General features: G+C 45.0%; 1 protein-coding gene across 1 annotated transcript in view; it reads right to left on the bottom strand.

Annotated features, from left to right (window-relative positions):
- The window catches only part of col12a1a (collagen, type XII, alpha 1a), a 51,349-nt gene that overhangs the window by 27,125 nt on the left and 10,791 nt on the right, over positions 1–13,433 (bottom strand). The window contains exons 14-24 of the mRNA XM_035533030.1: positions 9,405–9,674; positions 7,596–7,862; positions 7,011–7,203; positions 6,742–6,866; positions 4,528–4,677; positions 4,327–4,446; positions 3,944–4,108; positions 3,548–3,694; positions 2,848–2,990; positions 1,876–2,005; positions 237–382 (exon numbers count right to left, since the gene is read on the bottom strand). Of these exons, the coding sequence (XP_035388923.1) occupies positions 237–382; positions 1,876–2,005; positions 2,848–2,990; positions 3,548–3,694; positions 3,944–4,108; positions 4,327–4,446; positions 4,528–4,677; positions 6,742–6,866; positions 7,011–7,203; positions 7,596–7,862; positions 9,405–9,674 (1,856 nt within the window). The remainder of the gene's footprint in view (positions 1–236; positions 383–1,875; positions 2,006–2,847; positions 2,991–3,547; positions 3,695–3,943; positions 4,109–4,326; positions 4,447–4,527; positions 4,678–6,741; positions 6,867–7,010; positions 7,204–7,595; positions 7,863–9,404; positions 9,675–13,433) is intronic.

The raw sequence follows: 13,433 nt of genomic DNA on the forward strand, positions 1-13,433 counted from the left end.
CAGAACTGAAAAGACCTTAGTTTTTATCTCCTCATCTTATTGTTGCCCGGTCTCGGCCAAAATACACAAACTGTCTGCCTGCCAGTTTGGCACCTTGTGCTATTCAGCGGAACTGACGCCATGGCTACGCCATAGCTACAGCCTGTGTGGCTATAACGGTAGTAGGAGCACAGCAGTGGCTTTGTAGGGGGAATGTTGGGGGTGGTGGTGGAGTCATTAGCCGGCGCTGGTCATACCTCTTGCTTGATGGAGGGCTCTGTGGCGTTTATAGCATTGTAAAGCAGCAGGTAGCCTGTGGCACCCTCGGCTTGCTCCCATCTCACCTTCATGGTGGTGGAGCTCACTTTGTAGATGGCCATTCTCCTCACAGCATTTAGAGGCACTATAGAGGGGAACAAGGCTTTTCTCTCTTTCTTTATATGTCACTTCCTGTCTAGCTGCCTACCACCTTGATGTGTACGCACGCACACGAACGCACGACGGGCACGCTGACAAAACGGAGGCATGGAAGAGGACGGATGAGCGAATGACTACACATATGCGATGAGTAACGAATGATAACAGACTAACAGCACATACTGATCGTGCAGCTACGTCAGCACAACTGCGCAGGCTGCATACATTGGGAAAGCGAAGCGATGATCCAAGTGAAGGCATGGCGGGAAAAAAAAAAAGAATGGCAACAGTGATACAAATGATGAAGGCGTTGCATGAAAACACAGTGCTGATACGGTGATGACGGCATGAATAAACCGTGAAGGACACTGCAGAGCCATGCTGTTTCATGCTGTGGCCATTTCTAGCACTGGTGGCTCTGTGAAGGAAATGATGATGGTTAGGGTTAATGGTCGTAACATCACACGTCAAAGTCTGAAACCCATGAAAACACACACACGCACACATGCGGTACCGAAGCAATTCACACGTTGCACAGCACAGCGATTCAAAACAGTTTCTAGTCTAAGCAATATTCTGTAGCAAACCCTTGTAATTATGTGAAAAAGTTTCACCCAAAACGTATTTATGCATCGCTGCAATATGAGAAGAAAATCAGTTAAATGCATCATAATGCGTACAAAGTGTATACTTGCCATCTGCAACATGAGCAGATTTCCAATTTACCAAATACATTGTGGAAGTTTTTTTTGTTGTTTTTGTTTTTTTGTTTTTTTTTGAGGGGTGGGGGGGTGTTTTTTATTCTTTAAAGACTCCATGTATTCTTATTTTGCATCAAAGCCAGGAGTTCAGGAGCTGGTCCAACAGATCCAGTCATTACTAGATAGCAACATGTTTGAGCACAGACATGTACCAATGGACCTCCAGTCATGCTTGGAACCTAATTAGGGACATGAATATTTAATACTGGGTGTAACTGGCTCTTAGCTTTAGAAACATGCTGCTTCTAAACAGTCCTCTATATTACCTTATTAAGTTTGTTAAGTGTGCTGCTACTGCACACTGGAAAAAACAACAGGAAAACACTGAGCCAAAACAAGGTTATGCATGGAAGACAATGCTTCGAAGACCTCTGAGACTAACAAAGGATTTGCTACAGCTGTAAACAATAGCTCACATTGGTCTTAAGTGTCATAAGTGATCCAAGTCAAAGCCTCAATGAGGCCTTCAAATCTGAAAGGCAAAGGCAATAAGCACAAATGCCGGAAACACTGAAAACAGCTGCATGTGAAAAATTCCAATAACTTGAATGCTAAATCCTTAAATATTTCTTTTTTGTAATGAGTAAAAACTTTGTCATTTGCTGTAACTTCTTAGAAGAAATGTCAACATGCTGATATTTAATGGTTATATTGTTGAGGTTTTGGCTCGGCTCCTAGTAAAAGACTGCTTGAGATGAAAGGTGAAATGGGTCCTTACGTGTTGTCTCAGTGCCTCTGAGGGGCTCGCTGCTGTCCTCTCCGACTAAGGAATAGACGTTTACCCCGTACTCTGTCAGTGGGTCCAGACCATCCAGCACCACTGTGGTCGCTGTCCCATCCACAAACAGCTGTGAAAAGGGCAAACAGAAAGGGGCAGTGTGAACTGAAAGCATCATTTTATTGGAAAATCTGCAAACGAGTATGGGACTGGAGACTGATTCTTTACTGAATCCACAACGAGAAGAAGCAGGAAACCTTGAGCTATATGTGCCACTGTTTTCAAGTGAAGCATTTATCACAGCTAAAAAGAGTCTAATGTAACTCTGATGTGTCAGGCATGTGAAAGCATTCAGACAGAAATCAAAATAAAATCCACTAAAGGAAAAAATATGGATTTCAGACTGGACCTTGGCCATTACGTGGTCTCAGCAGAAATGTGTCCAGCTCGTCACCATCATGCATCGACCAGAGGTCATTTAAATGCAGTGTTACAGGGACATACATAAATCTGCATTAAAGAAAAACTCGGATATCGTCTTATTTCGTCTGCATGCAGAAGTAGGTGCAGTAGGAATAGTGAGCAGAGTGAAATCTAGTGGTTATAGATTACCTCTGCCTAAAAACCTCAATAAACAGAGCAAGCTCACACAGCTTAGCTGTCTGGATCTGCACTGGAGGAAACCTCAGGATAACCAAAAGCATCTCTCATAGCACACACACAACAAATCACTGAATTGCCTGTTCTCCCTTGTAAACCTGTTTACTGGCCTATGTTACTATGCTTTATTGCAAAGAATCCTACCAATAAAGCTGATATGCAATGAACAAAGTAACACTAAATGCCTGAAAATACATTTAGATGCATCTCTGCACGCGTCACAAAAAACACTTGAGCAAAGAATATTTCTGAATTTACAAAGGATGGATTACTTTGTACTTTGAGTTTCCTTGACTGTGGAGATGGTTATACCTTCTGAGGTTGGCCTCCAGCAACCGGCATGTACTCAACACGGTACTTCTCGACATAGCTGTCAGGGCCAGTCCAGGTAGCACGGAAAGAGTAGTGGGTCACCTCAGAGGTCACTAGGTCAGTAGGTGATTCTGGTCCTCCTCCTGTTGGGAGTAATAGGGACAGTTTAACAATTGACCCCTTTAACAGCCAGACCTTCAAAGAACTGGGCTGTCTTGGATCCAGCATGTCCCGTGGGGAAAATTTTGTGCTCATTCATGGTCACTTGACCTTTCACATTATCGGTTTCAGGGTCGTGCAAAAAGAAAGTAGGCCAGTGTTAGGAAGTCTTTGGTCTCGCAAGAAACTTTGACAGAAAAAAACATTTGCGGTGAGAAGTATCCATCTGTCTCAAGATATTTGAGCGTGACAAAATAGGTGCCCTTGTGAAGTGGCAGCTTGGCTGAAGAAGAGACTCTCAGGTGTCCTCCCTGTGCCTGGCAGACGCGTTTACGCCACACCCACACTTCCAGAAGCTCTCAGAGTGAGTGTCTGTCCTAGCTGTCAGGGTTTACCTCACCAGTCCTTCAGAACCGCTCAGATCTAGTTTGATGCAACACAAGGGCCCTTATCTTCAAGCAAGTCTTTACAACGCTTTACAAGATTAATATCCCATGGGGCTTTCGTTATACCAGTCATTAGCGCACGCCCTTAGTCCTACCTGTGCCTTTGACGCTCTTACAGAGGTTGTCTGTTAGCTCGTCGACGATGTCAAGCAGGAAGGAGAAGTCTGCCACGTTGTACATATGGATCTCGTCGGGGTCAGAGGCAATGGCACGCAGTTCATTCTCATCGGCATTCTTCACACCTGCGGACCGTAGCGAGCCGACGAGATCAGTTGGCTCGCCCAGAACCAGGGCATAACACAAAAATCCAATGTTTTGTGCAGGTTGTACATTTGGAAGAAACCCAGAGGACTGCACACCTGGCTTGCACAGTTTCATCAACAAAAATTTGACGTTTACGTAAAACTGAAAAACTGAAAACTGAAAGACAGTCAAGAAAACCACTATTCCCACAGCAAGATTTCTGGGTAGATAAGTGAAAGTTTATTTACCTATAGCATAGAGTTCGATGCCCTGGTCACGCAGATTCTGGGAGTTGGATATGATTTCATCCTGTGATTTGCCATCAGTGATGAGGACGCCGATTTTACGGGAATTTGGACGCATTCCCACATTAGCTTTGAAATTGTTCTGTAGGATGTAATTCAAAGCAAGGCCTGTTGAGGGAAAACAATACTGGTAAATCAATTAATTGAGGTAGTCATAACAAAACTACAGCAGCTTTCTGAATTCACAGTCAGACCAGTCAAGATTGCATTTAGTTTGTACAGTACTACCAATTATCTTTTTAAATGGTTATCCAACATTGAGATAATGACTCATGAGAACATGTTTTGGCACCACCATATCAAGACATTGCATAAGTGTAATATACCTGTCAGTGTGTTTCCTCCTTTATATGGCAGATTAGCTACAGCCTCCAGCAGTGATTCTCTGGTTCTGTGAGCATTTAAATGCCACTCGGTCTTTGGGTCTCCACTATACTGGGCCAGACCTGTCCACAGACACAAGCATGATCACCCAGCTCCATTTTCAGGCACCGGTCCAACCCATGCCCAACTAGAAACGCCCATACCAATCTGGACGCGGTTCGGGCCGATGTCAAAAACGCCCACCATGCGAGCAATGAACGCCCTAATGGTCTTGAAGTTCAGACGGCCAATGCTCCAGGAGCCGTCGACCAGCAGGACGATATCAGCTTGGGCAGTGGTTCTGCACATTACATCTATGTAAGCAGACAAGAGCTGAGTCAGAGGGGAAGTAAGCATTACTCCGGTCACCGCTGCTGTCTAAGCTCGAGGATGTGAAGTGTCAGAGGTCAGAAAACACTTAAAGGAAAGAATGCATGTCGTGGAAAAAAGTTTGAGAAAAAGGAGAAGAACCACACACACACACACACACAGGACAGGTGTTTTGCAAACTGAAAAAAAAGACCACACCAGAGAAACATAAATAGTTTATTGATAAAAATTTCTGCATATTTTAAGTACATCAGGCATGTTACATCTATTTTAATTATATACACAGCACTGTTTATCACTAATGAGTGAGCATAACACTGTCTGTGGACATAACTGCACACTCTTTGCTGTGAGAAGAGAGTGACCGTGCTCCTGGTGAGTCAGAGTGCATTTCCCAATCTGCACCTGCTTTCCAGCGAACGCTTTCCACCGAACGCATGAACGTGGGTCCGCTGGTGTCCGTCTGGGCCTGCTCAGAAAGAACGCAGCCGAATGCAGCTCAGAAACAGGACAACAGGACAAACTCACAGTGAAAATAGACTGCAGCCTCTCTCTTTTATAGACCTCATCTGTGCAATAAGGAGACAAGCTTTTAAAAGTGCTGTGGAAAAATCAAGTGAAAAGATGCCTTGGGATTTTGTGCTCATGTAACAAGCACATAATAATGTGCTTGAGCTTTTCTGTTGTAAAGACAATTATCTAAGGCTATTAAAAATCTGGAGAAGATTCAGCAGCTAAACAGATGTTTGTCCTCTGAGGACACGCGCATCTCTCAAAATATATAAATTATACCTCCAAGTGTTGACACATCAACAGTGCTTTTAATTTATCCAAAGAATTGCATGTTTTTTTAATCACTGTTGCATGCTAGTAATTACAAAACTGCTAACAAACCGCTATATTTTAATATCATTACCTCAGATTGGTGACAGACCCTCCCCCTAATTGAGCTGATAAATTATGAGATGTTGACATAGGGCGCAAAGATTAGATTCTCTTGCTTGTTTTAGTGTTACTTGGTGCTTGGTTACTTGGGAATTTCAGCAAGTGCAAACACATGGGCTGCTTTGATCTCTTTCTGACAGCGTATAATTTAAATGCCACATAAAATGGCTGACTGTTCAGTTCAGCACAGGTGAGGACCTGTTGAGCACAGCAGGGCCAGCTTGGCAGTCGTGATATCATTAATTCACATGTGCTATTGGCTGTTACAAAAAACTATGAATATTTAATCTACTCTCAGTAGGAATGATGCATTTTCACCATTAAATAAAAAGTAAACAAATGTACCAAATGTACAGAATGCCATTTGTAGCTCCAGCCCTTGTTAAATATAAGTGCCATCTAAACGGACACATGAGCTGACCGTAAAGCCTTGATGAGCTACAGGCTAGGAGAAACAGCAGCCAAAGTGTAAGACCTTGGGACTGTGCCCGAGTTCATCTTGTGCTCCTCCTCACGATCTAACCAGTGGAGCGGGTCGCTGGATTTTCTCCCAGTTACGAGCCGCATTCAAGTACAGGGTCTGAGTGTGTCACTGCAGACGTCCAACTTTCCCCTGGTTATTCTTGCACTCCAGCTTCCACACAAGCGCACACGCAGACTCCGCCACTCGCCACCACGCATGCACGTGCCTGACCCCCCCACGCCAGGCTGTAAGACCCTGATGTTTGTAAGCAGATAAGGGTTTCATGTCTCCTCTTTAACCCACTATGCTTCCTGAATGGCTGGAGTTGAAGTGGCTGTGTGGATCTGTCACTGGATCTGCTTTTTCTGTGCGCACTTAGCCAAGGGAGAAAAAATGTGGTTACTCAACTGTCTAAGTGCAGCCAGACAGGAAAATCCATCTACGGAAATGCAAACTGAATGGATTTAAATTACCAAATACCAGTGGCAACAGATAAGGCAATCAAACCACTGCTTGCTGTGGTGTTTGTGTATGGTGTACTCGCAGTCCTCATTATACTGCTGCAGAGTTTAAGACTTAACTTCACCTTCACCCTCTTTGACCTACAGCATTCCTCCAGCTGGCTCGGAAGTTTCGTTACCTGGAGCCTCAATAGGTGGAAAGGCAGGCTCATCAGAGAGAGTGGTCTTCTCTTCTCCAGCAAGGGGCATACTCTCACCGCCATCAAACACACCAAACACACTCACGGTGTACTTGGTGCCAGACCTGTGAGTGGAATACAGCCTTCATTTGGGCTAACATGTCTCAGTCAATCTTTCATCAAACAATAAATGAAGGGGAATAAAAACATATCGCATATCTGTGAAAGTCTGGGGGAAAAGGAAGCTGCGCCTTTGCTTTATGGCCTACCTGAGTTCCTCCAGAACCACCGTGTTGTCATAGGGACCGACTATAAGCTCTCCCAAGTCCACCTCATCACCGATAGGATGAAAGGTGACTTTATAACCCTTTACATCCCCTGGCGCATGATCCCATGACACCCTGAAGCTGGTCTTCGTGGGCTCAGACGTTTGCAAGTTTCTTGGGGATTTGTATGGTGACACTGGACAGAATAGCAAATGAGAGAAGTAAAAATCACAGCAAGGCAGAATTTAAGCCAATTTATGAATATCAAATCCAGAATATGCTATACATGATCTGAATCAAACATACGCTACGTTTCCACTGACTCTCAAAGATTGATCACTTTTTATGTATGCTTTTAAGACACCATGTTTTTGTAAATGATAAGCTGAACACTACAAATATAGTCAAATAAAATAATAATTTAAAGCAAAACATGGTGTTGCTCTTCTGAAAATTGTGTCTTAAACACTGAGTAAGGGTTACTCTAAAAATAATTACAACTCTTTAACCACAGAATTTCCCAGACGTCTACAAGCCACAAAGGCAGGTAGTACAAACACTTATCCTAGTGTTTATAGACAAACGTACGTGTGGTTCCTTCTCCTTGCCTTGCTTTTCCATCTCCATGTTTGTAGACCGGAGTCACTGTGATGTCATAGGTGGTCTTGGGCTGGAGTCGGCGCAGAACAATGGTGGTGGTACCACCATGTGTCTTGGAGATTACTGGACGCCCTCCGTCACGATGTTTGTAAGCCACCCTGTAATTAAGCACGTTGCCAGGCGCTGGCTTCCATGTGGCCCGCATGCTCCTCACTGTCTCTTCGGTTACAGTAATGGCCCTGGCAGCAGCTGAGACTGTGGGGTCGAAATCAGTGGGAGTGAAGGATTAAATTCTATGGTGAAATTTGTCAAATCACTTCCTCAGCTATGATTCCACAAACATTTAGTATGGTCCAGAAGGGCCTCTATAGCATACAGGGATTCCATTATCGCTGGTAAATCCTCGCCGGAAAACGAGTGTCTTTCTGGTGAAAACACGTCGCCCAAAAGGTTTCCCATGCAGCTGAAAATACTCTCTGCAGACCGAGGGAGAACAAATGCCTTGGGCTGCACTTCTAGCCAAACATGGGGTGCTCCGAGTCTGCTCGTAATGTTCTCTTTCCATACTGTGACTTTCGGGGTGAAGAACTGAGCAAACCATTGGGGCCTCAAATGATCCACAGAACACTCTCGAAGGCTTAAGCATTTTTCAAAGTAGGGGTTTTATGGGTGGAAAATACCACTTCCAAGTTTCTACAAATGCACCCCGGCCCAACCAGACCCGCGGTGTTCCTGGGAAGGCTCTGGTTATTGAAAGCCGTCTCTGGGAATGCAGTGACCACTGACATAAAGAACACAGGCCCCAAGTGCTGTCTGAGGCTTGCTTTGACCGAAATGGCACCTGGTGGGTTTGCCAGAGTCAATAAACAAATGGGCCAGCGGGCAGTTTTTCCATTCAGACATTTGTTTATGGCAACCATCAGTTGAATTCCCTCGAACTGGGCTAAAATTCCACCCCGGGTGCTTTTCTCATGTCGGCCTGATAAGTGAGGTACGTCAGACACTGTCTGTCTGTGGCATGTTCCTAAGCTTTAAAACCGCCTGTTAACACAGAGTGAGTGTGACACATTACTTCAACAGGTCACAGCCTAAACCCAATACAGCCACAGAACGGCTAACAGAGTTGAGATGTCAGTGGCAGTTCAGAAGCAACAGATGGGCCAGCAGCAGGGACTCTGTTCTTTTGAAAGGCATTGTAAATAGCACTTTCACTTTTTTCACATCACATGGGAGGATCAAGCTAAAGTATCTGAAACCTTTGCTGGCTGTACACCGCAGGGCACCATGTCATCCTAGTGCATTAGAACGGGGAGGAATTACCTGATTAAAGAGCTGCAAAACTGAACAATACCGTGATATTAAAGTAGTTGTATTATGACCAGAGCTGATAGATTCTACAAATGACACTAATATGTGGCATGCAATGACATTTATCTTTATATGCTCCATGTCCAAAAAAGGTATCCCAATTTAGATACTAATCAATCTAAAAAAAGAAAAGAACACAAGCAAGTAATTCAGATTTTTGGTTCAAATACAAACACACACACACACACACACACACACACACACACACACACACACACATGAGTGCATATGCATCACTGTGCAATTTCTAGGCCAAACTTGCATATCCCCCAGTGAGGTCATAAAGGTTTTTCACATCCTACCCAGTATATCTTAATATCGTCACTGCCTGATTGGGCCTCTTTGACAGGGGTTGGGGCGGGGGGGCGTAAAGGTGTAGGCGAGCACGCAGCTCTGGTGGATGCATTACATGGGTGGGAATGGACTTACCATCTGTGGTCTCCTCCCCCTCCAGTGGCTCCCCTTCCCCACGTCTGTAAGCGGCGTACACGGAGACCTTGAACCGCGTCTCTGGGCTGAGGCCCTCCAGCACAGTGCTGGTGATATCGCCTGGGACGGTCTTCTCCCCGGCCTCACTGGTGAGCAGGGATTTCCAGGCCACACGGTAACGGTGGACATTTCCAGGTGCCGCCGTCCAGGACGCAGCGAAGCTGGTCTCGGTGACGTCCTTAGTGCGCAGGTCTTTAGGAGAGCCGAGTACTGTAGCAGAGAACCAGGAATAAATGTTTTTTAAAAATCTAACTTATTTACATTTAAAATACATACATTTGGGCTACAGAGTTTCCAAATTACAATCCAGGCCATAGTCCACTGTAATCGAGCAAATTGTATAGTCCTCCATGTGGATTGTGTTTAAATTGAGTCTGCTCTGAAAAAAACTGTTATGTTACAGACAAAACAGTACAGTTTATGTGTGAACATATTAGTAAATCTCAACCAATCGTCAGGCTCTTTCAGCCAAACCCTTTGGGTGCTTTGGATAAAAGTTATATGGTTGGTTAATAACATGTCACCCCAGAGAAAGCTCTGCAAAACCAATCACTGCCTGTGGATCCAAACCTGTCATTACTTTTATTTTCCATCCAACAAGAAACTCGATCTGTTAAAAACGCAGCTGGCTAAAATCACAGATGCTGCCCTCTTTTCGTCTTTCCATCCTAACCTGCACACTCTCTCCCACCACCCCCGACCCTCTTACTTTCTTTCTGGAGTGTGTGTTTAGAAACCAGCAGGGAAGGGGAAAGAGGGGAGGAGAAACGGCAATCTGCAGCTTTTGGTTGACGGGTTTCCAGGGAATGTCTGGCAGAGTTCATCGTCCTTGCCGTAGTAGCCTCTGTTTCAGCAACCTGTGACACTGGCTGACCCACTGGGTGGACACTTCGCTCCCATGGCCCCCACAACCACCCACAGAGCTCTGGTAGGCTCACACAGCACTTGCTGACCATTCCGGGCAGTTAATCAATAACCCCGGCTAATTTGAATTAGTATTTTTATGCCCATGAGGTAACAATAGTATCAATATAAAGCAAAGATAAGGCATGCTTGGGAAATCCACTTTACTACCATGATGTGAAGCAAGTTAACTAAAACTATTGGTGAGCAAAGACCTCACTGTTTGGACTGAGGTTATTTTGCTCACTAGGTTCTTAGGCTTACTGAGAGAGATAATCCAGCCGTATGAAATAATGAGTTCTGCAGTGAGTTCTGTAACTGATGGAGAATTCCAGGCTTCCAGCGTTTTTTTAAACATAAATGTACCATGGCAACAGCAGCTGCCAAGATGACTTGATCCAAAGTAGGCTTCCACATCTCCAGCTCATGCCTGGAGGGACCAGACCACATACTAATGACTCCTGCAGGCAATGGTCCCTTTTTACTGTTAATGTTTAGAAAGAACTATAGAGTAGTATATGAATTCTAGTTACACATGGTAGAAAACACTTTGATATCTGTGATCCATTAAGAAATTTGTGTGGATCAATCAAACAAGTAGGTGTAGGCATGGTTAAGGACATAAGCGATGCATATTAATTCTGAAAAAAATAATCCAGCACTACCAGCCTTTCAAAAAAACTATTTTTTTTTGTATGGTAAAGTGAAATATGGGCATCGGGAGAGCTATAATGAGAGGAAGCATTTTGGTGGATGTGGTGAGGAATGTGGCGATTCCTTATGCTGGGCGTTTCAGTGACCCTCCGTGAGCGGCACGGAACATTTACATCCTCTCCTGCTCAGAGCACCCTGCACATGGCCCCCTGAGAACCATAAACACAGACCACATCACACACATTAAAGACCCCCTGGATTTACGAGGGCCAATGACGCACTGGGCGGGATTTCACCCAGCAAATCCCTTCGGTTGTATGGCATAATCCTTGGAGGATTAAGGCCAGACAACCCAAATAAATAACTACGGTGTGGGTGAGCCTGCCAAGGCTTGCACTGGTGCAGGCCAATCAGACTCACAGTGAGCCCAGTCTTCCACAATAATATCATGGCACATCAAATCAGTTTCAAATATTGAGTAGTAAACCAAAGTCAGCAGTCAGCCAGATGACTACCAGATTTGAAGAAAAACACCTTAGACACTCTTGATCTAAATACTATCGGACATGCGCATTCTTGGAGAGCTCTGTTCGAGTCCCTAAGAAGGTCAAAAGTTGCCTTATAATGCTGGCTGTGAGCTGTTGAGGAGAGCCCGGGTGCGTGGCGGCGGGGGGAGTCCTCCTGACATCTTCTCCAGTGTACAGGCAAGAAGCATCCAGACAGTCTTGGCCAGTAGAGCACACAGCCTGGAAAGGACACTAGCCACACAGACACAGCTCAGTTTCCACACATCAGGAGTGTGAGAAGACAAAACCGGCTCTGACCTCTTTCAGAAGCAACTGCTGCTCAACCACACACACACGCACACACACGTACACACACATACACACACGCACCTCAGCTCTTTTCTTTCTCCCCAGCCCAGACCAGAGCCTTATCGAAATATGCTTTAGTATGCACATTGTTACTATGGCCAGAGAAGAAGGCATTGTGGTTTTCCCACCCAACACTGTCTTACGATTGAAAAATGGCAAAATGCAATATTATCAAATCCAAAACAACAGCAAACACTGCCATCTATTCATTCATGCTGAGAAAGTGAGTGTCTCAAGGTGTCCTATCCAAGTCATTATAATAACTCCATACAATAGTAATCTCAATAGTGATCTAATCTGAAAAGAAGTTAATAGTGAAACTATAAGCCACAAACATACTGATGACAAACGTCCCAAACCAGCTCAGAGTTGCACAAAACCCTTCAGACAATACAGCAGGCTTCAATCAGCTTCCTTCTAACTGCTTCCACATGCCCTGGTATTCCTTCACATTTTCATACATTAACCATCTGAGAATGGCCATAGGTCTGGCTTTGACAATTGATGGGAACAGTGGAGAATTACTGGTAACAACTATTCATTTGGAACATCAGTCAGTGGTACTCCACAAACGCCTTTCTGAAGCAGGCTGATTATGAGCCATTTCCACAGCAGCCCTGAGTAGCAGGGGATCCTCCGCAAGCATCCTCAGCCCCGCTGGGTCCGACCTCATTGCCCTCTCGCGGGGCTCTTCCTAACCGCATGGTCTGGACCTCCCCTCCCACCGAGGATTCCTGAAAGTCTGACGGCGTCAAGCACAAAGAGTGCTGTGTTCACCACCATGACGCGGGGCTACACGGGAACGGGAGATGGCGTGCGGTTGGAGAGTACTGGGTCTTCTGACCCTGCCTGCGTGGGCGACATCCGACGCTGAGTCAGCATAAACATCAGCCCAGGCAGCTAACTGCTAATAAAACCATCTGTTCAAACCCGGGGGAGGACAGGAAGGACTATCCCAACAAAATTCCATGATCGATACTATGAGGGAACGGAGGCCGTCGTAGCGACCTCCATGGGGAGAGTGCTTCTTATTTTCCCGTGTGGGAGAATGGCCTGTGACAGAATTCTTGGATGGTTAGGGGCTTGCATCAAATGAGCAGAATAGCTGACGCCCAGTCAGACGCCCTCATTTCTAGAGGAGCATACATAGAAAGGCAAGATGTTCCATAGAAGCTAGAAGGCCGTACATGCATGTGATGGTGTATACATTTTGCTTTAAGGTGAAAAGGGATTTGTTTCTGGGCCTACAAACTGACGTTCTCATTCAAACTGAATCAAACCGTGCCATGTCTCGCGGTGCCATGAAAAACATCAGGCCTCTACATCGGTGGTTTGAAACATGGTAATTGCTGACAGAGTAGCAACCGAGCTGAACAAGTGAATAATTCTTTTCTGTGGTTAACCAACAATGCAAAAGAAGGATAAGCTCAAACATCTAAAAACAATTACCTAGTTTAAATCATCTCGCTGAGACCACCTTCAAGAAATCTCAACAGTGCGATACTTCTTGTTATAATTGACCACCCCAGTGGCCAGC

The sequence above is a fragment of the Electrophorus electricus genome, chromosome 13 (assembly GCF_013358815.1).
Source record: "Electrophorus electricus isolate fEleEle1 chromosome 13, fEleEle1.pri, whole genome shotgun sequence".
In the NCBI taxonomy this organism is placed as follows: Eukaryota; Metazoa; Chordata; class Actinopteri; order Gymnotiformes; family Gymnotidae; genus Electrophorus; species Electrophorus electricus.